This window comes from Exophiala viscosa (genome assembly GCF_022695815.1).
Source record: "Exophiala viscosa unplaced genomic scaffold EDD37scaffold_3, whole genome shotgun sequence".
In the NCBI taxonomy this organism is placed as follows: domain Eukaryota; kingdom Fungi; phylum Ascomycota; class Eurotiomycetes; order Chaetothyriales; family Herpotrichiellaceae; genus Exophiala; species Exophiala viscosa.
In genome coordinates this window covers 1586781-1613054 of record NW_026944355.1, presented here as the reverse complement: position 1 = coordinate 1613054, position 26274 = coordinate 1586781, and the positions used below count along the sequence as shown (strand labels likewise).

At 51.0% G+C, this 26274-nt stretch overlaps 12 protein-coding genes across 12 annotated transcripts; 5 read left to right on the top strand and 7 right to left on the bottom strand.

Moving 5' to 3' along the window:
- Positions 1–359: 359 nt before the first annotated feature.
- EDD37DRAFT_333232 (uncharacterized protein) lies at positions 360–2731 on the bottom strand. Its single transcript, XM_062811604.1, has 2 exons — positions 1513–2731; positions 360–1442 (listed from the first exon to the last, which is right to left on the bottom strand). Exons 1-2 carry the CDS (start codon positions 2505–2507, stop codon positions 635–637), a joined length of 1803 nt encoding a protein of 600 aa, XP_062672058.1. The 5' UTR covers positions 2508–2731; the 3' UTR covers positions 360–634.
- Positions 2732–4064: 1333 nt separating this feature from the next.
- Positions 4065–5747, bottom strand: EDD37DRAFT_333229 (histidine phosphatase superfamily). The gene has a single exon (XM_062811603.1). The coding sequence runs from the start codon at positions 5659–5661 to the stop codon at positions 4291–4293; it is 1371 nt and encodes a 456-aa protein (XP_062672057.1). The 5' UTR covers positions 5662–5747; the 3' UTR covers positions 4065–4290.
- A 513-nt stretch (positions 5748–6260) lies between these two features.
- EDD37DRAFT_333201 (3-oxoacyl-reductase) lies at positions 6261–7627 on the top strand. Its single transcript, XM_062811600.1, has 3 exons — positions 6261–7111; positions 7198–7268; positions 7332–7627. Exons 1-3 carry the CDS (start codon positions 6400–6402, stop codon positions 7347–7349), a joined length of 801 nt encoding a protein of 266 aa, XP_062672056.1. The 5' UTR covers positions 6261–6399; the 3' UTR covers positions 7350–7627.
- Positions 7628–7865: 238 nt separating this feature from the next.
- On the top strand, positions 7866–10186 carry EDD37DRAFT_333208 (fungal trichothecene efflux pump). The gene is made up of 5 exons (XM_062811602.1): positions 7866–8209; positions 8262–8594; positions 8650–8877; positions 8931–9017; positions 9065–10186. The coding sequence occupies exons 1-5, from the start codon at positions 7963–7965 to the stop codon at positions 10030–10032; spliced, it is 1863 nt and encodes a 620-aa protein (XP_062672055.1). The 5' UTR covers positions 7866–7962; the 3' UTR covers positions 10033–10186.
- On the bottom strand, positions 10187–11470 carry EDD37DRAFT_333204 (uncharacterized protein). Its single transcript, XM_062811601.1, has one exon. It carries the CDS (start codon positions 11168–11170, stop codon positions 10340–10342), a length of 831 nt encoding a protein of 276 aa, XP_062672054.1. The 5' UTR covers positions 11171–11470; the 3' UTR covers positions 10187–10339.
- Positions 11471–12266: 796 nt separating this feature from the next.
- EDD37DRAFT_664471 (fungal-specific transcription factor domain-containing protein) lies at positions 12267–14216 on the top strand (the record flags this gene model as incomplete). The annotated part of the gene is made up of 1 exon (XM_062819228.1): positions 12267–14216. The coding sequence occupies one exon, from the start codon at positions 12267–12269 to the stop codon at positions 14214–14216; it is 1950 nt and encodes a 649-aa protein (XP_062672053.1).
- Positions 14217–14246: 30 nt separating this feature from the next.
- On the bottom strand, positions 14247–15420 carry EDD37DRAFT_333178 (uncharacterized protein). The gene is made up of 3 exons (XM_062811599.1): positions 15245–15420; positions 15055–15195; positions 14247–15003 (listed from the first exon to the last, which is right to left on the bottom strand). The coding sequence occupies exons 1-3, from the start codon at positions 15326–15328 to the stop codon at positions 14278–14280; spliced, it is 951 nt and encodes a 316-aa protein (XP_062672052.1). The 5' UTR covers positions 15329–15420; the 3' UTR covers positions 14247–14277.
- Positions 15421–16582: 1162 nt separating this feature from the next.
- On the bottom strand, positions 16583–18480 carry EDD37DRAFT_679431 (major facilitator superfamily domain-containing protein; the record flags this gene model as incomplete). The annotated part of the gene is made up of 5 exons (XM_062819685.1): positions 16583–17073; positions 17183–18012; positions 18072–18101; positions 18152–18237; positions 18289–18480. The coding sequence occupies 5 exons, from the start codon at positions 18478–18480 to the stop codon at positions 16583–16585; spliced, it is 1629 nt and encodes a 542-aa protein (XP_062672051.1).
- A 453-nt stretch (positions 18481–18933) lies between these two features.
- On the top strand, positions 18934–20223 carry EDD37DRAFT_333169 (uncharacterized protein). The gene has a single exon (XM_062811598.1). It carries the CDS (start codon positions 19137–19139, stop codon positions 19788–19790), a length of 654 nt encoding a protein of 217 aa, XP_062672050.1. The 5' UTR covers positions 18934–19136; the 3' UTR covers positions 19791–20223.
- Positions 20224–20924: 701 nt separating this feature from the next.
- On the top strand, positions 20925–22535 carry EDD37DRAFT_333135 (peptidase S24/S26A/S26B/S26C). Its single transcript, XM_062811596.1, has one exon. The coding sequence runs from the start codon at positions 21187–21189 to the stop codon at positions 22393–22395; it is 1209 nt and encodes a 402-aa protein (XP_062672049.1). The 5' UTR covers positions 20925–21186; the 3' UTR covers positions 22396–22535.
- Positions 22536–23560, bottom strand: EDD37DRAFT_333136 (pleckstrin domain containing, family A member 8). The gene has a single exon (XM_062811597.1). It carries the CDS (start codon positions 23327–23329, stop codon positions 22676–22678), a length of 654 nt encoding a protein of 217 aa, XP_062672048.1. The 5' UTR covers positions 23330–23560; the 3' UTR covers positions 22536–22675.
- A 14-nt stretch (positions 23561–23574) lies between these two features.
- Positions 23575–25503, bottom strand: EDD37DRAFT_626530 (TAP-like protein-domain-containing protein). Its single transcript, XM_062816312.1, has 4 exons — positions 25164–25503; positions 24996–25107; positions 24269–24941; positions 23575–24218 (listed from the first exon to the last, which is right to left on the bottom strand). The coding sequence occupies exons 1-4, from the start codon at positions 25345–25347 to the stop codon at positions 23928–23930; spliced, it is 1260 nt and encodes a 419-aa protein (XP_062672047.1). The 5' UTR covers positions 25348–25503; the 3' UTR covers positions 23575–23927.
- Between the last annotated feature and the right edge of the window lie 771 nt (positions 25504–26274).

Here is a 26274-nt window from a genome sequence, read left to right as displayed (position 1 = left end):
GCTGGTCAAAATCTTCTGTGAAGAACAACTTCGAGAGAAGGCGAACGGAATTTCCTGGGATGGACGCCCATCTTTGAGGAAAAACACTTGGCCAATGATTGAATCGAAAGGGGGCGCGTTCTGTGTCAGCATTCGTTTACTCAGTCTTCCCCAGATTGGACAACCATCCAACCTCCACGGCAAAGCTGTCTATCTCCGCATGACAATACTCGAATGCCACTCGCACTCATCTTGGTAGTGGTATGTGCCTCGTGTAACACCCTACGAGATGGTATGAGCCTCCCCGCATGCAATGCGTGTCTTGCTCAGATTGGTAGAGAAGGATATGTTTTCTCAAGGAACTAGTTCGATATTTTCGCCAGGCCTGTGGTTGGGGAGGCCGTGGAGAAAAACGTCGGCCTATGAGCATCAGTCAGTAAAATCACAACGACAGCGCTCAATAAAGCCTTCAAGTGCCCTCCTCCTTTAGAATTTTCAACATATCGCTATGGTAGAATTACATTTTAGGAAGTCCCATGGCAAGGTTCCTGCTGCCCATTTCTGAAAGCTTCAACACACGCCCAGCGCCATGTCAACCAATACTGGCGAACATACACATCATCTGCAACAACCTTGAGTGAGTCCTGATAACTCTTCAAAACGTCGTGGAACTATGACGAGATTCCAAGGCCGAGTCTATCAAGTATCTGGACATTTCCTGGTATTGTGCGACGACAGACACCTTCACATCCTCGGGACCAATGATGGGAATCTGATTACCAAGTCCTGGTCGCAACGCTACTCCCAGCGCCATCAGATCAGAGTTGTTGTCGTACAATTCAGGATGTCTTCCGAAAAAGGCAGGATCCAGCCTGAAGTTAAACGCTCCATTATCGACACCCAGCACTTTGAAGGCTTGTGCCGCTAGCTCTCGTGAAGAGAACAAAGTGTTGGCATCTTTAGCAGGGAGCGTTAAGTCGCCGAAGGCATTCGTATTGTCGTCATCATGCCACTGCCTGTCTTCAGACGTTGGCGAGGGCTCCGGTGATCCTGTGGCTTCAGGGGCGATCGCTCGTACCAGATCCCAAGCGCCAACGTAGCCTAGGAGAGCTTGAGGACATTTTATCAGTAGAGAGAGGTCTGCAGGAACGACGTAAGAGTTCCCAATGTCGCATATGATGCTGTCAAGGCAAGGGTTTGCGGCATGATGCATTATGAGCTTGTCTCGCAATTGCGGAAACGGTATCCAGTCGATGATGCTGGGATATGGCACACTCATCTGCAGTCTTGTTGGTTGATAAGCTGGTGAGACCTTCAAATATCGGTCCGGCGTCCTGCAGATCCGCCATGCCATCAACTCTCTTAAAGGAATGTGCGCTTTGGTGTATGTGTGCCATGCCGTCATCGGTTGCCATGACATGCTCACAAAAGTCATCAAGATCGATCCGATTGGATTTGTCAGTCTGGATAATCAGTCAGCCAACGCCATCCATCCTGCCGACAATCTGCATTGAGATCGTGCTCGGTACGTACCGATCGTCGAGCATCTGTGATGCGCTCCAGCGAGAATAGCTCCAGAGCACACAGCGTTCCAATGCATCGATGTGGTCCGAAAATGGCGAATTTGTCTTTTTCAGGTCGAAAGATTTACATACGAGAGAGGGCGACATTTCGAGAACGTTTTTGTATTTTTGTGGCCCCAGATCTTCGGAGAAGATAAGATCCATCGAAAGGGGGTCAGCGCAGTATCCGTTGCTTACGACGAGCAGGCGGTTATCGTTCGACATGTCAAACTTATCAGAATCCTCCATGGTCGATAGGTAATCTAGGTTAATCTCTGGGACTGGGTGATTGTCTGATGGATTCACGAAGTCCATCTGACTACCGCTTAAAGTCACAGCAGCTGAATCTTGCGGAACTTGGAGCTCTTGATCATCAACGAGGTATTGAGCATGGTCGGCTTGGTTGTTATTATCACTGTTGGCGCTAAGTGGTTCATCGACCGCGCTGTCGCTCAACTTGGGTCGTTCGGTGTGAACATCTGTTTTATTCGAAGGCAACGGAGGCGTGATATCGAGGGGATCTTCATCTTGTGCCACTTCAGCACGCTTGCACCTCGCACACAAATTGCCAGAAGACTCAGACTTGGAGGCAAAGTTAGCCGACTGGAGAACCTTGTGATCGGAGAGACGTACATCGTTGACGCCATCCAGGCTGTCTATACCTAGAGCAAGTGCGCTCGCATTGGCAAGAGCCTTCATCGACACTTGTAAGCTGGTAAACTTCTTATGGCATTCGAGCAGCTGCTCGCGCAAAGAAGAATTCTGGTCTTGCAAGTGTGTCATCCACTCGGCGTCTGAATAACTTCCATTGTGCAGCCGATCCTCAAGTTCTTTCATTCGCATTTGTTGTCGAGCACGAAATGCCTTTTGAGAGATGCGATTGCGCAATTTCCTAATCTCCGTATTCTCGTTGCGCTTCGCGGGCTCAGAAGCCGACAATGCTCGAGCCTTTGTTTTGCTGGCCATTCTGTCGGATGTTCTGGATTAACACTGCACGCGTTTCGAAACCTGAAAGCGGTAGGCCTCTTGATCATGCAAATCGGACGGATGTCGAAGTCTTTCCCGTGGACGAAAAGTCTTACGAACCTACCCCGCAGGAATCCCCTTTTCGGGGTGGTGACTGGGGGGGAACGAGGTCCTCCCAGTGGTTTTTTGTGCCGGAGTCACCCCAGGTGACCCTAATGTTTGTGGGGATACCAAGCTGACTTAACCGAAGTCAGGCTGGTCCAGGGTGGCCGATGTCAGCAACGCCAATTTCGGCCGTCAGAAGAAAGCACTCAGACCCCGGAGAATTGTCCAGCTCTCATATGCCCGCTTCACTCAGAGGTCACAAATAATGGTGTGTTACTGCCTCCCTTAAGCTATATGAGGTGTGGCTCATTCCATCCAAGTTGACCTTTATTCTCCAATCATTGATGAACAGACGATACGTGGAAATGGGCAACATATCCCAGAAGCGAACCCAATCGAGTCAGGCAAGGTTCACGGCCGAGCAGCAGTCGCGTCAATCTAGACCTAGTACGCCTGCCGTAGCCATATGCACCAAGGCCATCGTCTTTGTCTTTGGGACTTGGGCCACGGGATCAGCAGTCATCGACCAGTGAAACTACGAAAGTGTTCGAGTAAACCTTGTTATGTCGGACCCGAAGTCTTCCTGAATGTCATTGGGGAACTATGGTTTCTTGAAGTTTGTTAGGCTCCTCGGCTGTCGATTCACCTCAATCGACTTGTTGGACCCAGGCCAAAATACGCCCTTGCCCCGCCTCCAAAGCCACGGAAGACTCTTCTCCAGTCCGGAGAACTGAGGGGGCGCCTAGGCGGCAGATCAGGCCTTAGGCCAGAGTTGGGGGCAACTTGAAGCGGAGAAAATCTGGAGCCCGCACACAAGTCTGGGGTGTCAGTCAGCATTGTCTGACTCAACCAGATTCACCCAATAACCTACCACTTGCAAGAAACGGTAAACATGACTTAGCATTCGGACAAGGACACCGAGTTCCAGAGTAGCACATAGCCTTGTACGAACAAGACGTCGGGAATCGGTTGCATGCAAGCATTATGATAGTCTTTCATAGATCCAGCTCTATGATATGAACGACTAAGTCTTCGACATTCAGGTCTAGATTTCCGACATGGCACGAGTGCTGGAGCGGCAGGAAGGCCCCCAGCCCTGTCATAAAGTAACTTGTCTAAGATTGTGTTCTTCTGGGGACTGCATAGCAGACAATCACACGCTAAGATTTGCGCCGTCCGATGACTTCTGCAGGCTCGCATCCCATCCTGGCCGTCGCACAGGCTCATCCGTGCACTGTACGCATGGCTTCAAACATATACAATGTTCATGCGGAGGGGCAGTGCGTTGCTGGACCGGCGTGTTGAGTCCAGTGGACCATTGCAACGATCATGCAGGCGAGCTGATCATGCAGGCAGTGATCATGCAGGCGAGCTGAAAGTCCACCTGGGGTTGAGCTCCTGCGTCGCCCTGATGGACTCAACCGGACTTCGAGGCGGCTGGCCCTAAGTGGTCGCGAGCCGAAAACTTTTCGAATGTACCGTAGAGGGAGCCAGGCTGTTTCAGCCACGTATCTGCCGTCGCAGCTCGGACGAGGCGGCTATCAATATGTGCAAGTGCAGTCTCGAATGCGGGCCGCTCAGCTCTGCGGCGCGCGAGTTACGGATCGGTTCAGGACTGTCTGAATAGCTCAATCGCAAGAGAGAAAAAGGAGGTCAAATATTCTCATCGACCACTTCTTCATTCTTTCGCACATACTTCGTCCCATCCTTTGTACTTTTCAGCTCCCTGCGCAACGATGTCGACCCAGTCTTCTAAAGGGCAAGACGCTCCTGGTCCATCTTGGCAGTTAGGTATTGGACGAGGTGCTGTGTTGGCAATGAAACGAATGTATTTTCCCTCCCTGCCAGGTAGGTCTTCGCAGCTCATTTGCTCCATACCCACGTGGCCTAGAAAGGGAATCAGGTCACTCATCTTCCAGGATCGCACCCAGTTGATACGATCCGTTGGAAACTCTTCCACCGCCGAGTTGGACGAATTGAAAATGCCAATGGCCGTTGCAACGAATGGTGGGACTTCGCGGTGTGTGAAACTCAGGAAGAAGCGCTGGCCTTCGGGCCAACCAGGGCCAGCGTTCGACGCGGTCACATCGTCCGGTGTCGTGTCAATCTGCTGAAAAAGCTCACTCTGCGCTTTCAACCATGGAAAGCCCAGATAAGGCGACAGATGGTTTAGTGGTCCGACCATATGGGCGTATTTAAGGTCCCAGGCGTATTCGTATGCCATCCATTCTGCATCGGTGAAGACCTCGCACAACGGGCTTCGTTTGCCATTGGTGGCGGATTCGTAGCCGCATATTCCTTGGAGACCAATGATATCGGTATCGCTCAATTCAAATGGAGTGTAGGGAGCTAGCCGCTCAGCGACATGGCGAGCATAGTGGTGGACAAATTGGGCCATCTCATCGGTGCCAGGATCTTTGGTGAAAGCAGCGCAGGTCTTATGAGGAACCAAAGAGTCCAAACTTCCATTGTGATTATGCCTGAGGCGAAGAACCTCGATATCTTCGGGATGTGGGAATCCTTTGATCAATGCTTTTGCAGTATCATAGGTACGGGACTTCTTGTCGGTAAGGACCGTTCGCACCGTGTCTACAAGTTCAGGATAACGTTTTCGAAGATGATCACCAACTTTTTGAGCATCTCGTGCCCCAGAAGGGGTGAGTTCTTCAAGTCTATCCTCAAGTATAGGCGAAACCCATTGCGACATGAACTCTAGGGGTCCTGACCATCCATCACGCTGTTTTTCTAGCTTCCATAAGAAAGGCTTGATGTACTTCTCATACTCGGCGTCATTGCTGTAGATGGCACCGTGTCGGATCAGGTAGGATGCAGCCGTGACCGTGCAGCCCGGTGGTGCAGTGTGCTCGAGACCGAAGCCAACAGCATCGAAGTAGGGTGAGATGCCAGGAAGATGCAACAAAGGATCGAACTCGTAGCCTTGGGAGTGTTGCTGAATGATGGGTGCTTGTGTTCGGTCTGCCGGATAGGTCTGAACACAGGCTATTAGTAAAAAGAACGAAGCCCAAGTGGTGACGGCAAAGATGGCCATCTGGTACAAGAAGACCGCGGGTTCTATTGCACGAAACCTGAGCACAATGGCAAGAAATCAGATGCTGGTAGAAAAAAGATTGACTGCGCAAGCTGCGCTGTGAACAAAAAAGTCATGGAGTAGCTTTATTGAGACCATGACGTCGCCATTGGCTTGAATCGTCTTGATGGTACCTGCAGATCGCCAAGGCCAGCCTGAAACCCACCAAATCGAGATGATGATGACGATGTCGGTGATATGACTTTAGGCGCTGCTTTAATTGAAAGATTGGATGCTTTAACGCCTAGAGTGCAAGTCCCGGTGCTCGAGTTCGCCTCCTCCCGTCTCTCCGCTATTCCTTATGACCAGATCTCACGGGACTAAAGAGCATCTCAGCCGGCTTCGGCAGCGATATACGCTTGCTCACACTCTCCGCAGATGCCCCAGCCTGTCCTTCTCCAGAGTAACCTTCTCGGGGTAACGTGGGTGGAGTAAAAGATGTTCGCAGGTGCCATAGGTGTTCGTAAGTAAATGTTGACTAAGTGATATGGTCGACCACACCCAATGGCCGCCTCCAGGGTGTTCTTGTAAGAGGATGGCTAGGCCCATGGAAACTGAGAAACATATCATCTGAAGATCTCAGCCGCATTCCTCCTCCAGACACGCCTTCGGATCCGATTGTTTTTCGAGAGTACGTCTTCTGAAGGTAACAATCGCTTCTTGGTCCCTCTTAATCAATTAGTCTTTTCAAAGATTACAATGAGTCGTCAACGATTCGAGAATCAAGTGGTCTTCGTGACTGGTGGCAGCTCCGGACTAGGAGCGGACACGTGCGAACTCTTCCTCCAGGAGGGAGCGACACTGTTTGTGACGGACATCGCTGAGCGAGACATACTCAAACGACTAGGGTCAGGAAAGACCTTCTTCCACCAGTGCGATGTTTCCAATCCTGAAGACTGCGAAAAGGCGATTACTGCGTGTATAGAGCACTTTGGTCGACTTGATGTTTTATTCCACAACGGAGCACGACTGGGTGGAGTCTCGACTGTCGTCGACCACGATGTGACCCTTTTCCAACAAGTCATCAACACCAATTTATGCGGATTGTTCTACCTGGCGCGCGTTGCACTTCCTCAGATGAGGAAACAAGGCAAGGGTGCTATTGTGAGCACGGCTAGCACCGCTGGGCTTGCGGGTGACTTTGGACTGTGTTCTTACAGCGCGGCCAAGGCTGGATTGGTCAACTTGACCAGAACCATGGCACTAGATCATGCACAAGAAGGCATACGGGTCAATTGTGTCTGTCCGGGATACATGGTCACGCCAATGACCGTTTCCTTCCGGGAAGATAAAAAGGTCTACGAAGATCTTCTTGAAAGCATCCCTATGCACCGAGGCGCAGATCCGAAAGAGGTGGGACGGGCAGTACTATTCCTGGCATCTGACGATGCATCTTACATCACTGGGCAGGGTAAGTGTTGGCTACGAACAGCTTCATGTGGCCGATCGTTATTTCCGTCTTCCATTGGCCATGCGCTGACCCTCCTCTCATAACAGCCCTGGTTGCAGACGGTGGATGGCTCGCTCACAGTGGTAGTCCCAATTTCCTCAAGCATATGGGACCTCAGGTGAGTAGGACCTCGTCGAGATGCCTGTGAAGAATAGCTGCTGATTAGCTTGGTGTAAATCAGGTCAACGGAACTTCGTAGAGTCATCAGGCAGTGCGATCTCGAAGAATGGTTGAGACTCCGCGGTGTTAGCCTACTATGACCTAGGGTGACTTAAATTGAAAGCTTTTCAGTACACATAACTCCTGGGTTTACTCTGCCGTACATCACGAGTCACGATCATGATTAACTTTGACCTACGACCACTCAAATCCCAGCGTGATTAGGATGCGAAGGTCTCTTTAATCGGAAATGCCTTGCCAGCAACTCACTTGTTGATGGGTGTGGTGAAACCCCTGCTCAAATCTAATGCTTCTATCCAGGCTAAGACTGCTGATACGAACTCGATCCCCTGGAACACAGCTCGTGCTCGACCAATCCCCGACGAGGTGAGACCGGCAGCAACCTCTAAGCAAAGGTTTTGTCATGGGTTGCTGACAATTCAGGTTCACGAACCTTGAAGCCTTTCCCCGACAAATGGCCCACTTCCAAGATCGCGGGGCCCCGGGCCAATCCAGTATAAAGCAATACAGCATTCATATTCGGTACCCTGGTCGGGGCTCTGAGGCCTCTATTTCATTCTACATTGAACTTGTCACTGTCTTCATTTCTGGGTCTGTGCACAACTTCGAGCTATTCACAACCGTCCTTGACCATGGCATCCGAAGAAGGCCCTATAACCAACCTGCAGCGCCTTGAACTTGAGCATGCTCAACATGATCAGGGCACCATCGAGGACTACCAGGTCTCGAGGACTCTGACAACTGATCAGTCCAGGTTCGATTTCAAGTACCTTCTGAGGCTCACCTCTGCAATTAGCAGCATTACCATGGGGACCTTGGCGTCGTATTGGGGCTTTAGTCCTCCTGCGGCCATACTCACCTATATTAGCGAGGACCTTGGTCAGTCTTCCAAACCGAACTATGGCTCTTATAATGGCTCACAATTTGATAGGAGGCGCCGAGAATGCCAGCCTATTCAGCATCGTCTGGACTGCAGCTTGCGCCGTGGCCATCATCTTATTTGGCAGACTCTCTGACAAGTTCGGACGCCGGTATTTCATGATTGGAGCCTCCGTAATCGGCATCATCGGAGGAATCATAGCCTGTACGGCCAAAAGCATGAATACTCTTATCGGCGCAAACGTTCTGCTGGGTCTCGCAGGCGGCGTAATGACATGCTATGGCCTGACCGTCGGGGAAATTTGTCCTAATCGATGGAAGTTGCTCGGCATCACTATCTGTGTCATTCCCAACATCCTGCCCACCGGCTTTGGTGCTTACCTCTGTGAGTTGCTACACTCTCGCCTCTTGTGAGGAGAGACTGTGACTGACCATAGCAGCGCTGCGGCTCGTGGAAACTGGCGCTGGATGGCGATGGTGCTATTATAGTTATCTAATGATGATGGGCCTGGCACTCCTCCTGCAGATACTGTTCTACCATCCGCCAAGCTTCCAGCAGCTCCACGGTGGAAAGCGGACCGTCATGCAGGAGGTGAAACGCATCGATTTCGTCGGAATTTTCCTGATGGTTGCCGGTCTTTCTATGTTCTTATTGGGCATTTCGTGGGGTTCGTATGCCTCTAGTGTCTTCCCAACTTTTTGCTAACCCTGGTCTTCATAGGTGGCTCTCCTCTTCCTTGGACTTCGGCTAGGATTCTCTGTCTTGTTATTCTTGGTGGGGTCACTTTGATTGCGTTTGTTCTCTATGGTAAGGAACTTCTTCGTTTGGGCCACAACTTTCGCTAACTGCTATAGAAATCTTCTCTGGGGTCCCAAATCCGCTCGTTCCAATGTATTTCTTTAAAGACGTTCGCGGTTTTGACTGTCTGGTGGTCATCTGCGGTGTCTCCGGCATCTCATACGTCGCACCAAGCATCATCTGGCCCTCTCAAGTTGCCTCGATCTACGGCCTGAATGCAACATCCTGGCAAGAGAATGCATGGCTCTCGACCACCATAGCCTTCGGCATCATCGGAGGAATTTACATTTGGGGGCCGTTGTTCGCCATCATCAAACACGTCAAGTGGCAGGTGGTCGTACTTGCCATCATGGTCTTGACCTTTTCAGGAGCACTGGCATCGAGCAACCAACACAACCGAGGACAAAGTGCAGCCTTCTCATTCCTCACAACATTTCCTGGTGGTATCCTTGAACTTATTCCAGTCTCCCTGGTTCAGATGGAAGCGAACGACGCTGATCTTGGCACCGTCTTTGCCATTCTCTTCTTAGTCAGGACGACCTTGGGATCCATCTTCGCGACGATATACATCGCCATTCTTGATAATAAGCTGCCTACCGAGATCCTTGCCAAGGTTCCAGCGGCTGCACTTGCGGCTGGTCTTCCGAAATCATCACTCACAGCTTTGCTGACGGCCACCGCGACTGGTACTGCGGCTGCGCTGAAGGCTGTCCCAGGAATGACCACCGAGATTCAGGCAGTGGTAACGAACGCTCTTCTCGACGCTCGTGCGTCCGCCTACTCATACATTTACTATGCATCGATCGCAGTCAACCTCTGTGCTGTCATTGCCGCTTTGTGCCTACGCGGCTATGACCATCTACTGACCAGCCACGTTCCTCGCCAAATCTACAATCACGGGAAAGGTGCTGACACAGCTCAAGCACAAGCAGCTGACATTGAACAAGCAACGGAAAAGGGCGCAAGAGAGGAGGACACCGACAAGAAATTGTGGAGGGAAGTTGAGACCACGCCTTCGGAGTGATGGGCACAATGGTTCTTTACAGTACAGACAATGAGAAGGATGAAACCACAAGTGGCACTTTGACATTTGAACCGCAAATCACCGAGTCTGAGTGAAGTTAAAATTTGATCATTTACCTGCGCCAGCAAAGTCTTAGCTAGATGTCCGTTCCTCTGGAATCCAAGGCAGCACGTAATCCCACAGGTTTTGATGAGCTGCAAACTGCGCACCATCAAACTGCAGATCCGGCTTCGCTCAGTCTGGGCCGTGACAGACTTGAACATCAGTAAAGGGGACACCGATGATATTAGAGCTGTGGTGAGGCTATCTAGACACCGTTGGGAAACTGATCATCTAGATATTTCAGATCCAGCGCTCGTCCTAGGTTCCCATTCACACCCAAGCCCAACCAGTTCTTCATCTCGTCACTCAGACTCTCCCTCGTAGCCTCATCCAGTTTCGCAGTCCAATTGACTTGTTGACGCAGAAAGGGCGCAGTATAGTATCCGAACAACAAGGCACGATCTTGTTTCGAGATATTTTCTCCACTGGTATGCCATACCCTCCCATCCATGATCACAATTGATCCAGCCTTGGCCGTGAATGGCTTCAGCAGTGTCCTCGCATCTTTAGGAATCTGGCTTTGGTATTCCCACTTGTTGCTCCCTGGAATGTACAATGTTGCTCCATTCTCGAAATACATGTCTGTCAAGCACCAGATCACATTTAAAGCCCAAATTTCCTTCCAGGGGTCCGGAACAACCAGAGCCATGTCGGAGTGAAGACCCATGGACTTCGAGCCAGGTCGGGCAATGTTGGCCGTGAAATTTGAGATGAGAAAGTCGTCACCCAGCACAGATTTGACCATCTCGATGGCCATTGGGTGCTGAATCAGGTCGAGGAATATCTCGTCCAACTGCATCAGATAGAAGACTCGAACGTTACTGGCATTGGGATCCAGGAAGTCCAGTCGAGTTGGATCTCCCTGCTTCTCGCTTGCTTCTTTGGCCTTCCATAGTCGTTCCAAAACTTGCGCAGTCTCTTCTGAAGTCAGTATGTCGGGTACGACACACCATCCTTCTTCTCGTAGATGTGTTCTAGCTGCTGTCGTATCCAGAGAGGACTGATTCGATTTGAGATTTGCAACGAAGGAAGGCATCTTGGTATTGTCCAGGATCAAAACTCAGCAGCAAGTTCCAAGAGCACAAGCACGAGTGTCTTCCATCTATGTACATTTTAGTAGAGTTCTGCTGGAGACTCTTTCCCCGCACGAAGTGAGATGTTACGATTTGCACCTCTAACAACGAAAGCAAGCACAGTCCTCTCAGCCGAGGCTTCAGAGCATACCCAGCACTACTGCAGTGGTGGGGAGGAAAGTAAGCAAGCCAGAGAAGGAAGCCAGAGAAGGAAGATCTCACGGTGGCTCAAAAGTTTCTTCGTTCCCGATCATCGTCTCCTGCGTGATGACTATGAAAAAGCTGACTGAGCGGAAATTCTTCGGTCGTGTCATTCCTGACTCCACAACCCCTGACTAAGCTCAGCCTTATGCTTCAGGGGCGAACAGAGGTCTGCCACGTCCTGTGTACCAACCCTGGTAATTGGAAAGTGCCTATACGGGAAATTGTTCAACATCAACACATGTCTCATCGGGTCGTTTACAAACTTCATTTGCTGTTCGATTACGCGTGTTTCATACCAGATCACGTGAAATTTATTTCTTTGACTCTTGATGAGGTAGAGCATGCCACCCACAAATACCACACTGTCAATTGGCAGTCTGAGCTTTTGTGCAGCTTTTCTTCCAAGCCTATTTCGTCGCTCTCTTGGTGTAAGACCTTGAAAGAGTATTGCGACTTCGTAGGATGCACAACACCCTAACATACTCTTCACCACAAGTCTGAAGCTCGACCCTATTTCTCTGACTTCGTTCCCACTAGTCGATTGATTGAAGCATGGAGCTGGGAAAGGACCCGAAGCTTTTGTCGACTGGCCTGTCTCGTACCACCATCAGGATTAAACGAAGAGCCAAAAACGCCTGTCGTCACTGTCGGGTAAGGAAGGTGCGGTGCGATGTTATCGGAAGCGGTGTTCCCTGCAACAACTGCAGACTCGACGAAGTGCATTGCATGGTTCCGGAAAGGAAAAGCCGGGGCAAGGACCAACAAAAGGATGAGAGTCTTCTGCGACAAGCAATTGATCTAGTGGAGAAAGACGACGAATCATCAAACCTCGAATCTATTCTCCCGTCTTTCGAGATGTTCACGACTCCTTTGAACCTTCCCGGGGTCGTTACACCGTTCGGGAGCACTCTCCCAGCTTACATTCAGCCAATACCCTCAAGCATTGCCGTTGAGGACCTCGAATACCTCCACAAAATGGAAGCTTTCACTGTCCCAGACACAAATTTGCGCAACCAATTACTGCATTCTTACGTACAACACGTACATCCTTATCATCCCGTCATCGACCTAGAGGATTTTCTCCTCGCGGTTGAGAGAAATAACCTAAACAACACCGTCAGCCTTTTCCTTTTCCAAGCCGTAATGTTCGCTGGAGCTGTCCACGTCGATATTGAAGACTCAGCATCGTACGGCTACGCGACAAAAAAGGGTTTAAAAAGGACTTTATTCAAAAGACTTAGGCTACTGTATGACTTCGACTATGAGACCGACCAGATCACGATTCTTCAAGGGGTGCTGCTGATGACTTATTGGTACGAAAACATGAACGAGCCCAAAGACGTTACGTATTGGTTGGATATTGCCATCTCCATGACGCGAATGATCGATTTGACGCCTCAGAGGTCCGGATTCCATTCTGACTCTAAGAGCTTGCGGAGCCGCCGCCTATGCAAACGCATTTGGTGGTCATGCTTCATCCGAGATCGACTGATTGCCCTTGATCTTTCTCGCTCCGCGCGAATGTCTCTCGCAGCCGGTGACGTCCCAATGCTTGAAGTCTCAGACTTTGAGACGAGAAAATTACCTGCCGAACTTACTCAACTATTGGGGGGCTGCTCTACGGTGGAAAGCTGCGAAAAGCGCATGGCCTTGGCCCAAATGTGCATTGCCTTGGCTCAACTGTGTGTTGATATTGAACCGATACTCAACAAGCAACTTGACCACCAGCAAGAGCTGGGAGTGCTGCAAACCAATGTCATACACCGGCTGTCGAAAACAATATCCATCAGTGTCCATGAAGCCTTTCGGTACGATCAACAGCTCAGCAAGTGGTGCCAGAATTTGGATCTGCAGAATCTGCATGACTTCAGCCCCAGCACCTACGGCCGGAAGTCCGCCATCGATTGTAAAGCTATACATCTGCATCGCGCTCTCCTGGCTAGCACCTACCACGCGGTGATGATTGTGCTTTATCGTCCATTGTGCTGGGACTCGGAGGTTGCAGCCGCGCCCGAGATACGGGCCCTGGCCGAGAGGAAAGTTCGCGAAGCTGCGAATCGAATCACAACGATCTATCGGGATCTACTTGCTCACGAGTTGCTGAGCCACCTGCCCTACACCGGAGTCACCTGCCTTCTATATGCCGTAGACGTCCATTTGCACGACATGGACTCCGCAGATTCCGCCATTAACGTAGCTGGCATTTACAAGTTGCGGACCTGCATACGAACGCTGGAGCGACTGCGGCAGAGGTATTCTTTGACCGGCCTGAATTCCTGGCTTATCAATACGCCGACCCGACACAGTCGATTGAAATGCGACACTTCTAACACTGCCGAAATAGACAGGATGAGTACGGTATCGTCCAGAGATTATTCAATAGAGCCAGACAAAACCCCGGCAAAGCGCGCGCGCACGGCTTCCCCAGAGGAAATGAAGACGGACCAGTATCGCACGCACGGCCCAATGTGGTCATCAGAAACACCTGATAATCTCTCGGCCGTCACGACTCCCAGTCTGGAAGGTTCGGACGGGACTTCGTGCTCAACCGGCACGGAGAGGGGGACAATCAACTGGGTCAACGTTGGTTCCCAGGATGCACATGAGGATCAAAGAGCAATTGACCCACGGAAGCTGACGCCGATTGACGAATTCTGTGCAGATCTGCCAGATGGCTCCATTTTTTGCGCTGCGGGCGAGGACAGTCTCCACGCCGGTCTGCAGTGGCTGCAAGAATTCGATTTCAACATGTCAGACGAGGCAAACGCAGATTTCGAATTGAGCACTCAGCAGAGTCCGGGTTGATATGTGGTTGCATTTTCAACTCCATAACGGTTCTGAGCCAAGTCTAGTCGCATACTCTTGATCATTCGATTCCACGAGCAAACTTGAACCCTTTGCGGCTTGCAATTTGTGTCTTGAGTCTCCGGCAAGTTTCCGTCTCTGGCTCAGAGTTTCTGAACTGGAACGTAGCCGCCGTCAGCGGGAATATTGTCCTGCTGGTTTCAAATTGACCCATGTTATCTTGCACAATGAGTGGGATAGACTGCAGAATACAATGGCCGACGTGGTTTCGGACTTCATCTCCAGAGGACGCTGAGATTCGTTTGTGGATTCCGGCGACGGGTGGCGGCAGATGTTGAACAATTGCCTGGGTCTTGAGCGCAAGTTGACTGCCGGCCGCCATGAGAAACAGCTTGATCGCCCACCAGGTTATCACAAGTCCTTCCAGGTGGAAAGACATGTCATTCAACAACGTCGACGCTTGGGTCCAGTCTGAAAGCGGTGGCTCTGATTTGGAGAGGTGCAATAGCCTGGAGTCGCGCAGATTAATCTGTTTGTACTGTTCTAGTTCGTTGTCCAATTGCAAGATCGACTTCATGGCGTCGATGAACAGTGCAGGGTCTCGATCTTTGCCCGGGACTTGGGCTGCCTCAGCCAATGTATCAAGCTTGTGGAGGACAGCTGCTAAAGAGAAGCCATAATCGTAAAGGAGTTGCTCAGGACCCTTTATACTGCTGGTCCAGGGCCCGTCCCGCCATTGGGCCTCTGAAAAGGGATAGCCTTGATGTAGCATAATGCATCTTATCATCTGGCTTAATGTCAGCATCACTATGTCCGATCAATGCATCGGCTGTCTCACGAGTGGATATCGCACTTCCTCAAAGACGGCCCGAGCTAAAGGCGTATCGTACATCTGCGGGCCTCGAGCCACTAGCATATGGGAAAGTCCAGTGATATGGCCGAACCAAGAATCGGCTGTGCTGGAAGTTGCCTCGTATAGCTGACTCACGATTAGCCTCTGAACAAATCCCGGTCCGCATCAGCTATACCTCATATAGTACCATGGCACGGACCGCAGCCAGATTTCCTTCGTGCAAGATCTGTTCCCTGTCCTCAAGTATTCTCTGTAGCATCTTCACAGCCTGACCGTAAAGCCGCTGGCCTTCGACGACGAGCGAATTATCATTGCTTGCCCTGCCACTGCGGACGACAGCTAAAGCCAATAACGAGTGGTGTAGAATTGCAGTAGGTTATGGAATTCGCAGTGCTAGGTAGAGCCAAAGAGGGCCCTTAGTCGGCACATTTGTGGATGCACCGCGTGGTGAATAGTTCGTCCAGAACCACGACAAGAAGCCCTTTGTCCAGATTGCTTGCGCGGAGGGGCTTGCTATCAAGACATTTTCGGCAGGCATTGGATCAGTCGCGGACGACTGATTGGCCGTTGGACCGATAGACAGCGGTGGAGTTGACATCGACCTGGGACTTTCCGACTTGGCTTCTTCCAGCGGTTTACGCCTCTCGAGCCCGCTGGCAGTGTAATTGAGGAAGACAGGGTAGCGCTGGTAACCTTCACAAGCTCTTCCCGTTCTTATGCATGTTGAGCAATGTGGCTTTCCCTCGTCGCAGCGGATCTTGCGCCTCCTGCAAGTCGTGCAGCCTTTGGACTTCCCTGCTACTCCAACCATGGCGACCTTGACGACGATGATGTCCTCCCTGGCAGTCGAAACAGGATAACAGGTTGCGAGACGCAGTATAGATGCGCCAATTGAAGCAGATCTGACTCAGATGGAGATCGAGATGTGTCCGTCCGGAGCAATGTCCAACTTTTTAAGTCCCGCTGAGCATCAGGCATCGCTGATCAAAGGCTGTGTAAGGAAGTGTTCTCGAAGCATTAAGGTGGAGGCATCTGCTGTTTGCGGGTGTGTGGCGTCATGAGACCCTGAAGAAAGCTCGCAAGTTGGAAGCCTGAAGCAGTCAAGCGTGTGGGAACCCGTTAGGCATATACAGTAACCAGTCAGGGACTTTAAGCAGCATATATTCAAATGTCGCTAATGTCCAGCCGAGGCTGTGCCCATGCTCGCCTATATCACTGCACTTCAGTATACCACATAATCAAGGATCTGCACCTCGCACGTTTTTAGGTTGTTGCTGATCCAAATGCACGCAGACACCCCCAGTTGGTTACAAAAATACAAAGCTGGTCCGTTCCAAAAGAGGGTGAATTCATGGGAACATCCATCATATTCCATATCACTGCGACAAAAGCAGAACTGGAAAGAAGTGAAGCAAGAACACGGTCCCCCAGGGAACCAAGACTTTTACCGAGAGCGGACGACACTGACTATGAAGATGTGTGGTCAGAGCAGAGTGATGAAGCTAAGGCTATCTCATGCCCGTCTTGTCTTGACAGAGCGCCATTCGGTAAGTGCGGAACCAATGACTGTTGCGGCAGCCAATGCCACAGGGAGATACAAAGTCTGGATGACCGCTTCGTCGTAGCCGAGGAGGAGATCCTTTAGCCGATTGGGGCCAACAAGGGTTTGGATCTCTGACAGGCCAATGTTATTCACGTTCAACTGCGTCGTGCTGTTGCCGCTGAACGTGGTATTGGGTAAGTACTTGTGAAGCTCGTCAACGAGTCGATTTCGGAACAGGGCTGAAGAGGCCGACACGAATAACGACGAGCCAAGGCCTGCGCCGAAGAGGACGATGGAGATTCCAATTGAGATATCTTTGGCTGGTAGGCTGGTCTGCACCACGCTGGAGGGTCCAGGAGCGCCAATACCAATCGCTGCACCAAGGAACCCAAGTAGGGCAATTATCTTGCCCAGGCTATCGTCGATCTTCAATGTCGTGAGCAAGCCCGCAGCGACCGGTGCTAGAACAGTTGTTGCAATCATGAAGGCTGGGGCAGACGAGCCGAAAATTTAGCTCAATCGCACAATTCAAATATGTGGAAGTAGGATCAGATGGAATGAAATGCTCACGAGTATAATATCCCACCAGTGTGGTACCTGCGCCGGCAACAACGCAAGCCGTACACAGACCAACCATCATTGGGACAGCCAAAAGGCCGGCTTTGGCAGGGCTGTAACCTCTTACACCTTGAAGATAGATTGAGATGCAGTACTCGGTCACTGCCAGGGTTCCATTGGTGCAAGCACAGAACCACGAACTTGCCATAATGCTCCTGTTCTTCAAGAGTCTCGGTGGTATCGTGGCTTCTTCTTTGAGCCGGTATTGTAGAAAGGCGAAGATCGAAAACAAGACGATAGCTAGGATGATGAGAAGAATGATGCGGAAGTTTCCCCAGCCATAAGTGATGCCTCCCCACTGCGTTGCGATCATCAGACATGTCACGGCTGGCACCAACATGAGTGTGCCGAGTGGATCGATTCTTCTCCACTTCTCCCTGAAGGGAAGTTTCGTGTCTGGATTCTCCACGTTATCATTGAAGCCATATGCGAATAGAGCCAAAGATATGACACCGAGGGGTAGATTGATCCCAAAGCAAGCCCTCCAGCTCCAGGCGTCGATCAAGGCTCCACCAATCATTGGGGCGCTGACCAAGGCCAGAGTTTCTCCAGCATTGGCGATACTGGTATACATCGGTCTCTTGGGCACCGGAAAGCAGTGGGTGATGATGATAAAACCACCAGATGTCAAGCCGCTGGCTCCCAGGCCGGCCAGCGCACGGCCGAGAATAAATTGCTTTGAGCTATATGCTAGCGTGCATAGAAGCGAGCCACCTTCGAATATCACAAGGGAGATCATGAAAAGAGATTTCAGGTCATAGACTGTATAGGCTTTGCCAAAGCTGATCGGAGTTCAGTGATTGTGGAGTTGGAAAATGCATCGGAAGAGGCTTCAACTCACAAGAAAGTGGACGCTGATAGGATAATTCCACTATCACGGGTTAGCAAACAGATCAACGTTCGACAACTGTAGGTACCCACTAGATAGAGGAATACCACCCTATATCTTCGAGGGTTTTGAATTGATTCGTGAGACTCGGGATTGTGACGGCCACAATCAATAAGTCCTGAAAGCCTGAGTAAGTTCTCCCCACGGCCATTCCAGAAAGGAGCCCTACCAGTCCTTTCAAAAGAAAGCAAACTCCAACAGATACGACCGTTAACCATAATTTGTAGCCCGTGGGATATTCGATGTCGTCTTCAGGCTGCGCATTTTCTTCGACTGCAAGTTGCTCTCGTGGCTGTCCTAGAACAACAGAAGGTTCCCCCTCCACAGGGTGTGTAGGACGTCGATTTGAGAGCTCTGCCATTCTTTCAGATGCTAAATGCAACTCGGTGTGTCCTTCAACATGCGCGCAGTGTCGGCAGCTTTATGTATGCAGTCTGATATTGTGTGCCGTCATTGCTCGCGGGGTAGAATTCTGGTTGCCTAAATGTTGAACCTGTGATAATATGCGACTGGCCGAGAGCTTGCCCCAAACGCCTCAATAGAATGTCATTGGATACGATGCAACATGCCTTGCTGGGCCATGGTATCTCGATGTTTAATTTCAGTTCTCCGCAACGACGGGTGGTGGAATCTCTTGAGTCTTTATCGTGGTTATCTCCGCTTGATCGAACTGGGGAATTAAAACGGGGGTTTGAAAGGGGACTTGGTTTCCTTTTTCGTCAGTGTCTGGGGAATACACGCTTCAGCGAAAGTAATTCCGCCGTTTCCCATTGATAGCCGCAATTTTATGCCAGAAGTGGAAAGCTGCTGAAGGTGTTAATATGTTTATCGTGTTCGCCGATGCACCATTACCTTACCAACACTCTTCTTGGTAGGTGCTGTTGCCTATAGTTGACGACCTACACCTGGCGCCGAAATCCGTGCGGGGAGAAGAGCCAAACACCACATTTGCAAATCGTCATAAAGTCCTACCAGAATATCCATCTTTTGAAGGCCTGTCAGACCAACACCGACATCATGGTGGTGGTCAAGAAGTATCAGTTGCCGCCGACGGAACTCATCCCCAATTCTCCACAACCGTTGCTGCACTATCCGGGACTCCTGAAAGTGGGAGGATCGCAGAACCTTGCTGCCGAGGTCTACGACCTGTTTTCGAGCAACGGGTGGCAAACACAATGGATATTTCGGTATGGTCCGACGCAGACATCGCACTACCACTCAGAAGCCCACGAATGCATGGCCGTGCTCACGGGCTCTGCAAAAATCCGTTTTGGAGTTGCTGATACCTCTTCCGATCTGGACGAGAGCACATATGGCTCCGGCAAAGAGGATGGCGGAGTCGTGGTGGACGCAAACGCTGGTGATGTCTTCATACTTCCGGCAGGAACAGCGCATAAAACGTTCAACACGAGTCCGTCCGCAGAGTTCAAGCTGCTGACGCCGGGAGATGGGCACAATGTCGCCGCAGACGACGTGAGAGATGCTCTGGCCAACGTAGAGCTAACGGGATTTACCATGATAGGTGCGTATCCCAGGGACGGCGGCTCTTGGGATTTTGCCAAGGGTGGTGAGAATGCTGGTGATTATGAGAAAGTGTGGTCCGTTGCAAAACCGGATCACGATCCTGTACTGGGCATAGCAGAAGAGGGTCTTTGTGGACAGTGGCATTGAGGCGCGTTGCAATGGATTTGTTTCTGCAGGTATACAAAGATCGTCCAGTACTGTACCAATTCTTTGATGTCAGCCGCCATGATATGGCAGCTCATACTGCGATGTCAGTTTCACCAGTAGTCTGCTCCAGTCAGCAAATCTTCAGAGCGTTCAGATTTCGGCGCGCGGATACACACAATGTTCTATCAGACTTGCACATTCACAGCTCTTGTCACGGGCGCCCTTCTCTTCACCACCCACCACCGACACCGCCGTGTGATTCACTCACCAATGCGGCAGAAATAATTCAGGCTTCATATCTTTAATGCCCTCATTTTTCCTCAACAATTGCTTGTATCTATCCCGTGTTTCAGTCACTTCCACACTTGGTGGCTGAGGCGTGAGGGTGTTTCACCAGATATGAGCCAGCTGTATCTAAGATCACACGGACTAAGACTGGTGTGGATCTTGACTGCTAGGCATTTAATTGCCAAAGCTCTAATCGGCCGGCTGCCCTCTATCTAAGGGGTATGCTGGGGTGCTCAGACACCCCCATAGGCGGTTATCTTGCAGTTCCTTCGCATTCATGGTTACTCAGTTAGCAGAGTATTCCTAGGCGGGAGAGCACCTGACCTGAACAAACAAAAAAACCTCTTATACGACTGGGGGTTTCCCTCGACCTGAACCTACCATGGTTCGGGTTAGAGTTTTTGTCTCTTGACCAAGGTTCGAAATCGTGCTCTGTCTTTCTTTTTTGACTGTTTCCTCCGACATTTCTGCGCGGGCTTCGTGGGCGGACAGAGAAGTGTGTGCGTATTCACCACACTAATACCGCACCCGTACCTACAGATTCAGTGTTGGCTCGCCAAGAATGCACGGCGGCCTGTATCACCACTGTGGTCTGCATTAACTCGATGAATCGGATTTGACCCACCGACGCACTTGGTCGTTGCAGGAGCATACATGTATGCTTTTGCTGATCTCTAAGGGGTGAGGGCTGCCGTCCACCTGGAAAGACATAGGCATTTTGTGACGAACAATCCTCGGGCCACCTCGACGTTCAGATACGTCTTTGATCTTCGATACTGGACACCCGCAGATGATACAACTGCCGATAAATCCATGGTGGCGTCTACTGCAGCAATAAAGGGGACGAGTCAATAGACGTCGCAAATCGTCTCGGCAGACCTTCCCTTGCCTGACCCGTCATGGATTCTTCTCCGCATTACGGAGTTATGCAGACTTGCATCTCCAAAGCTGCCCTGCTGTGCCTTCTGCAGGTACCTTTGCGAAACTCATGCTCCGCGCTCACCAACGTTCAAAAATGGCAGTATAGCATTTTCTGTGGTCACATTGATCTTAATCAGATCCCAGAGATTCTCTCCACAAGCCCAAGTCGGCGGTTATATTCACAGTCATGCCTCCAGCATCCAGAGGCCTACAAATCGCATTCCGCTTTGTCCGATATGCCTCCAAGACCTCGAATCCAAAAATACCCAAACCTCTCGCGAGACTGAAGGAGAAGGTCGCGCCCCAACTCACGCCACGAAGAGCAGATACATCGTATCAAGAAGGACACAATTCCAGTGGGAATCAACGTTCGGGACAGCAGAATAGCAAGACCCGCTGGTCGTTCTTCAGCTGGATAAACCCCACACATCGACTCTGGATATGGAGACTCTTCTTCATCGGTCCACCCGTGGGCTTCGTGATCCTCCACTTCCCTCTCGAAGTGATGAGAGTCACCGGCCCGTCCATGTCACCTCTGCTTAATGCAGACTACGAATCGGGGTTGTTCTCCGCATACGATCGAATCCTGGTCCAGAAAGTGATGTTTCCTCACCGTCCGGGCGCAAGACCAACACTGCCGAGATGGCAGGTCAAAAGAGGACAACTCGTTGTATTCCATGCACCTCACGATCCAGAAAAGGTGGCTGTGAAAAGGGTGGTTGGTGTTCCTGGAGACCGCATCAAACCTCGGGAAGGATACCCAGGTGGAGATGAGCCAGTCGTGGTGCCGTATAACCATATCTGGGTGGAGGGCGACGGCAACACGACCCTGGACTCGAACGCGTACGGGCCTATCAGTCAGAACCTGGTGATTGGGTTCGTGAGACTGATGTGGAAACCCTGGCTCAATTGGCCTGTTTCGATCGATTGGGAACATCATGACTACCCGGCAAAGAAGAACCGGCGAGTTGAAGAGGATGTCGTGCACCAAGCTAAACTGGATCCGAACCAGATCAGTAACACCGAGGCGTTCACTAATGGCGTTGCGGCACGGGAGCTGGAGGCGATGAGGAAGTTCAGAGATCAATTGCCTATCAGGATGATGAATGAGCAGAATTTCCACAAACTGCGGTATATGTATGCTCAGGCGAAAGAGGAATTCGAGTTGCAGAACCACAAGTCTACGGAAGTGGCGCAGGGCATTATGGAGGAGCTGGGCGACGCCTTTGAAAGTGTTGGTCTGGCAAGAGATGGGAACAGGCTGCCTCTGGCCATAATGCCCGCGGAGACCGAGCAAGAGGTCAAGCAGAGAAAGCTGAAAGAGTACCTTGAGAGGAATGCACCCAAGGAGGTGAAGAATGACTGTGTCCCAACAATGGGATATTTGACTCCGTGAAAATGAGGCATTGCCCAATGTACAGATTTTTGGTCTATGTGTAGTCCTGCATAGCGAACGGCGCATGGGAATCAACTTTTTGGCCATTGGCCAACAGGGCATCGTGACTGTCCTCTCCTCATGGTTTCGTTGTTCTGTGCCCTGTCTGGTGCTTCACAGCCCATCAGAGGGTGGTTGAATGCATGTCCTGCCGAAACGACCCTCGAGCTCGCAACATGTCAATCATGCATACAGCTCGTCGTACCAATATCTGAGCATAGCAGTGTCGTCTCTTTCACTTTTACCATTTACCCTCGGGGCTAGCGAGGAATGTTTTCAAAATGCCAACTCTTTGCTCCAACGCAGCCACCCACTTCTCAAGAGCCTGGCTCGCGGTCTCCGGGCTTGTCCCTTCTCCCACCAATCTCGAATACATATCCTTCCTGTAAGGCGTGGCACTCATGGCTGCACTGAAGATAGGCTTAACCAAGAACCCGTGATGAGGCGCCAGCGTGTTTTTGTATGCCGCTCTGAAACTCTCGGACAATTCTTTCGTGGGTTGCTGGGCTGTCGTCGACACACCGGCGTTGCTGGTGAGGTCTGCCCGCAGAGCTTGGGCCGTGAAGTCCAGGCCTCTGACCAGCCATAGCAGGCCTTCGGTGGCTTTGTGAGATTTCGAGGCCAGTTCGGTCTTGACCAGCGATTGCAGCGTGGATGAGCCCTCAGGGGCTGCGAGCTGCCTTTCCCGCACTTTCTTGATGTTGCCTAGCATGTCATTCTTCACGGGCGTGAATGCTACCGAGCCCAAAACGTCGAAGAGCGTGGTCGTGGCTACGGATGCGTCGAGGAATTCGCTCGTGGAGATGCCCTGGTCGGCGCCAATTGGGACGTTCTCGAAGGATACTTTGTGCGTGTCGAACCAGGTCTTGCCGGCGGGGATCTGAGAGGCAGACATGTTGATGCCTGGGCGTCGAGGAGGTCTGTAGATGGTCCTGGGGAGAGGGCGGTATTTGGACTACAGCAGATATAAGTGCAATGAAGTGTCGGTGTGTGCCGTATGCTTAATTCTTATGTGGTGGGATGGAGATGCATGTGTACAAATAACACGCGAGTATGCAATGCGGGGTGATGTCAGAATAAAGGGGCTATTGACAACAAGACATCACACGCCGCACTCTCGCTGCTCAACAGAGTCGTCTCTACGTCTCCAGTCCTTTTCCGCTCGTTTGCCTACACTTATATGACATTTAGATTGTCACAACTAAAACGAGTGAATGCAATCTTCGCGGCGAATCACTACAATGGACGATGACCAGCGAGCTTGTGTCCAGAACAAGTGACATAAAGTCTGACAGAAAGTAGATCCATGATATAAGTTCAAGGTCCTGTTAGGTTCACTACCGTGGGGACCTTGACTCCAAGGTAATAAAAATGTATCCTGGAGCTGATGGCCTTGCCCTTGTGGAAGAGTGTAGCTGCCTCATTGTGTGCGAAGGCCTCCAGGATAAAACGAAAGAAAAAGCACCTATTTTGAGAATGAAGCCCAACAGCGGTCAAATCCTGCCACTCCTGAGGGTCACCGGCTTGCCAGGTACATCGCGAGAAAGTTCTATCAGCGCCTCCAGCAAGTCCTCGCTGCTTGGACCATACGGTACGTCGCGCTTTGCCTTCACCGGCACAGTTCCGTCCAGACTGATAGAATCCAATGCATCCTCCCATGTGGCATTGGAGAACAGTGGCACATCCGGTTGGCAGACTGTCCCAGAAGCGGGAAGAGTGCCATTGACGAAATAAGCCTGGATGGCTTCCGCCGTGCATAAGGACGGTTGCGCCAAGGAGCAATGCTAGTTGCCTCGTTAATCCATTTGACCCGAAAAGAGGCAGCAAAACTTACACCATAGCCATTGTGCTGAAGCACAACACTACCCGGGAATAGCGCACTATTGGCCTGCGCCGCGACGAGTGGTGTCACGGGATCCCAAGTGTTGCCGATGAGCATCAGCGGGTTCTTCGTCTCAACGTTCCAGTCTCCCGAGTAAACCTCCTTAGCATTCATCAGCCATGAGGAACATATTATCATGTTGTTGAGACCGAAGTCGAGTCCTCCCCACGTGCTGGTTGGCACGATTTCTTCCTCAAAAGGAATGAAATCGGCCAAAGAATCTGCTCTGTAAGCGGAGTCGCCACATTTTATTGCCGCGAAGCCATCTGTGAAATTGCCGGCTGTTGCGTTTCCGGTCAGCTGAATCATGGTCTCCACATAGAGACCAGGGTTGTCGTCGACTAAATAGCTGAGCAACGTTGCTATTGTAGGCCACGATGCAGGCTCATACAAATTCCCGAACATGAAAAATTTGACGTCGTTGTAAGTGACAATGGTAGTCTCGTTGAGGATCGTCACAGCAATCGGGTTGTATTTGAGCTGCGTAAACAATGCTTCAACAGTGTTGTACACATCTTCTGCTGTCTCACCGTCGCCTGCCAAGGGGCAAATATCGGGTGACGCGACGCATCCATCGAAGAAACCCTGAACGGTGCCGTCTAGATCGACATACATTTGAGTCTCCCTATGGGGCTCCAGTCAGTATCAAATCGGAGATACTATCAGATCTTGCTCATACCACCCGGCGTAGTATTGTTGGACGTTGGCATTTCCATCCAGGAGAACCTTGTCGACCTTTTCAGGAAACATCGCTGAGAACGTCGCCCCCAAGACAGTCCCATAGGACAATCCTGTTTGCAGTCAGCGACAAGTTCCACTGGCCAGTCAAAGTAGCGAGACCACCTACCCCAATACCGAAGCATTCCATCTTCCTCTAGAGCGTCGACAATACGAGCCATATCACGAGCAACGAATGCGGTACCGACTAGCTGCACAGTGTCACCGGCCCTCTGAAGGCAGTCGTTGGACTCGGACTGTGCGCTGGCAAAATTGTGACCCAACGCAACATCTGACGAATTGCCTAAGACCATTGGAGGAGGTTGGTCTTTGACACGCTCCAAGTCTGACAGGCCTTCCAAGCAATCGAAACGCAGCGTCTTGCCCGTAGCGCTGCTTCCAGTGAGTTTGATGCAAAACAGACAGGCGAACGTGTGAGGCACTCACCGAGGGTCAAAGCCAATTAGGTTGAACTGTCCCCCAAGCATACTGTTAAGACGTATCAGTATCTCTCTTGCTACCGGACCAAGGATCGTACGTCAAAAATTCCGCGCTGTGACCAAGGATAAAGGGGGCGCCACGACCACCAGGTCCACCAGGGTTGAAAAGCACACTTCCCTTGGCTGGTTGAATAGTGGCATTGATTTTCGTGAGGGTGAGGGTCAGCGTCTCGTTTGAGGAGGGATCGGTATAGTCAAGCGGGACGCTGAAATTGGCGCAGCTGTATGATAGGTCACTGTCGATTTTGTATCCTAGGTAAGCACAGTCTGTACTCCATTGGATCTCGCTATCGCCAATGTCGGCCTTGAGCTCGCGGCGATAGGACTCTGGTCGCGGTAAGCCGACCACTCGACCCGCGGCCGTTGCAAGGAGAACAGAAAGGAACAACATTCTGCAGGGCTACAGATTTGGGGAGGAGTGTGCAACGAGGGTGGACGACCCTCGTGGAAAAGGGCATACTTATCAATATGCTGTGCATTCTGACCTCCTCAATGGCAATAAAAACAACGCTGCCCTACTTTCGGAACGGGATCGAGGGTCTGTGACTTACTCATGGTTAAGCCTCACCACGCCCCCATGATGCCTCGAGCGCCAAACTTTCGTGAGGTCTTGCAAGATCTACACTTGATAAGCGGCCGTACTTCTGCTGTTTCAAGCTCTGATGTGCTTGAAACGTGCAAGTAATTGAATGCATTGTCCCCTGCCGAGAGATCTGATATGACCACAGAGCCTGACTCGCC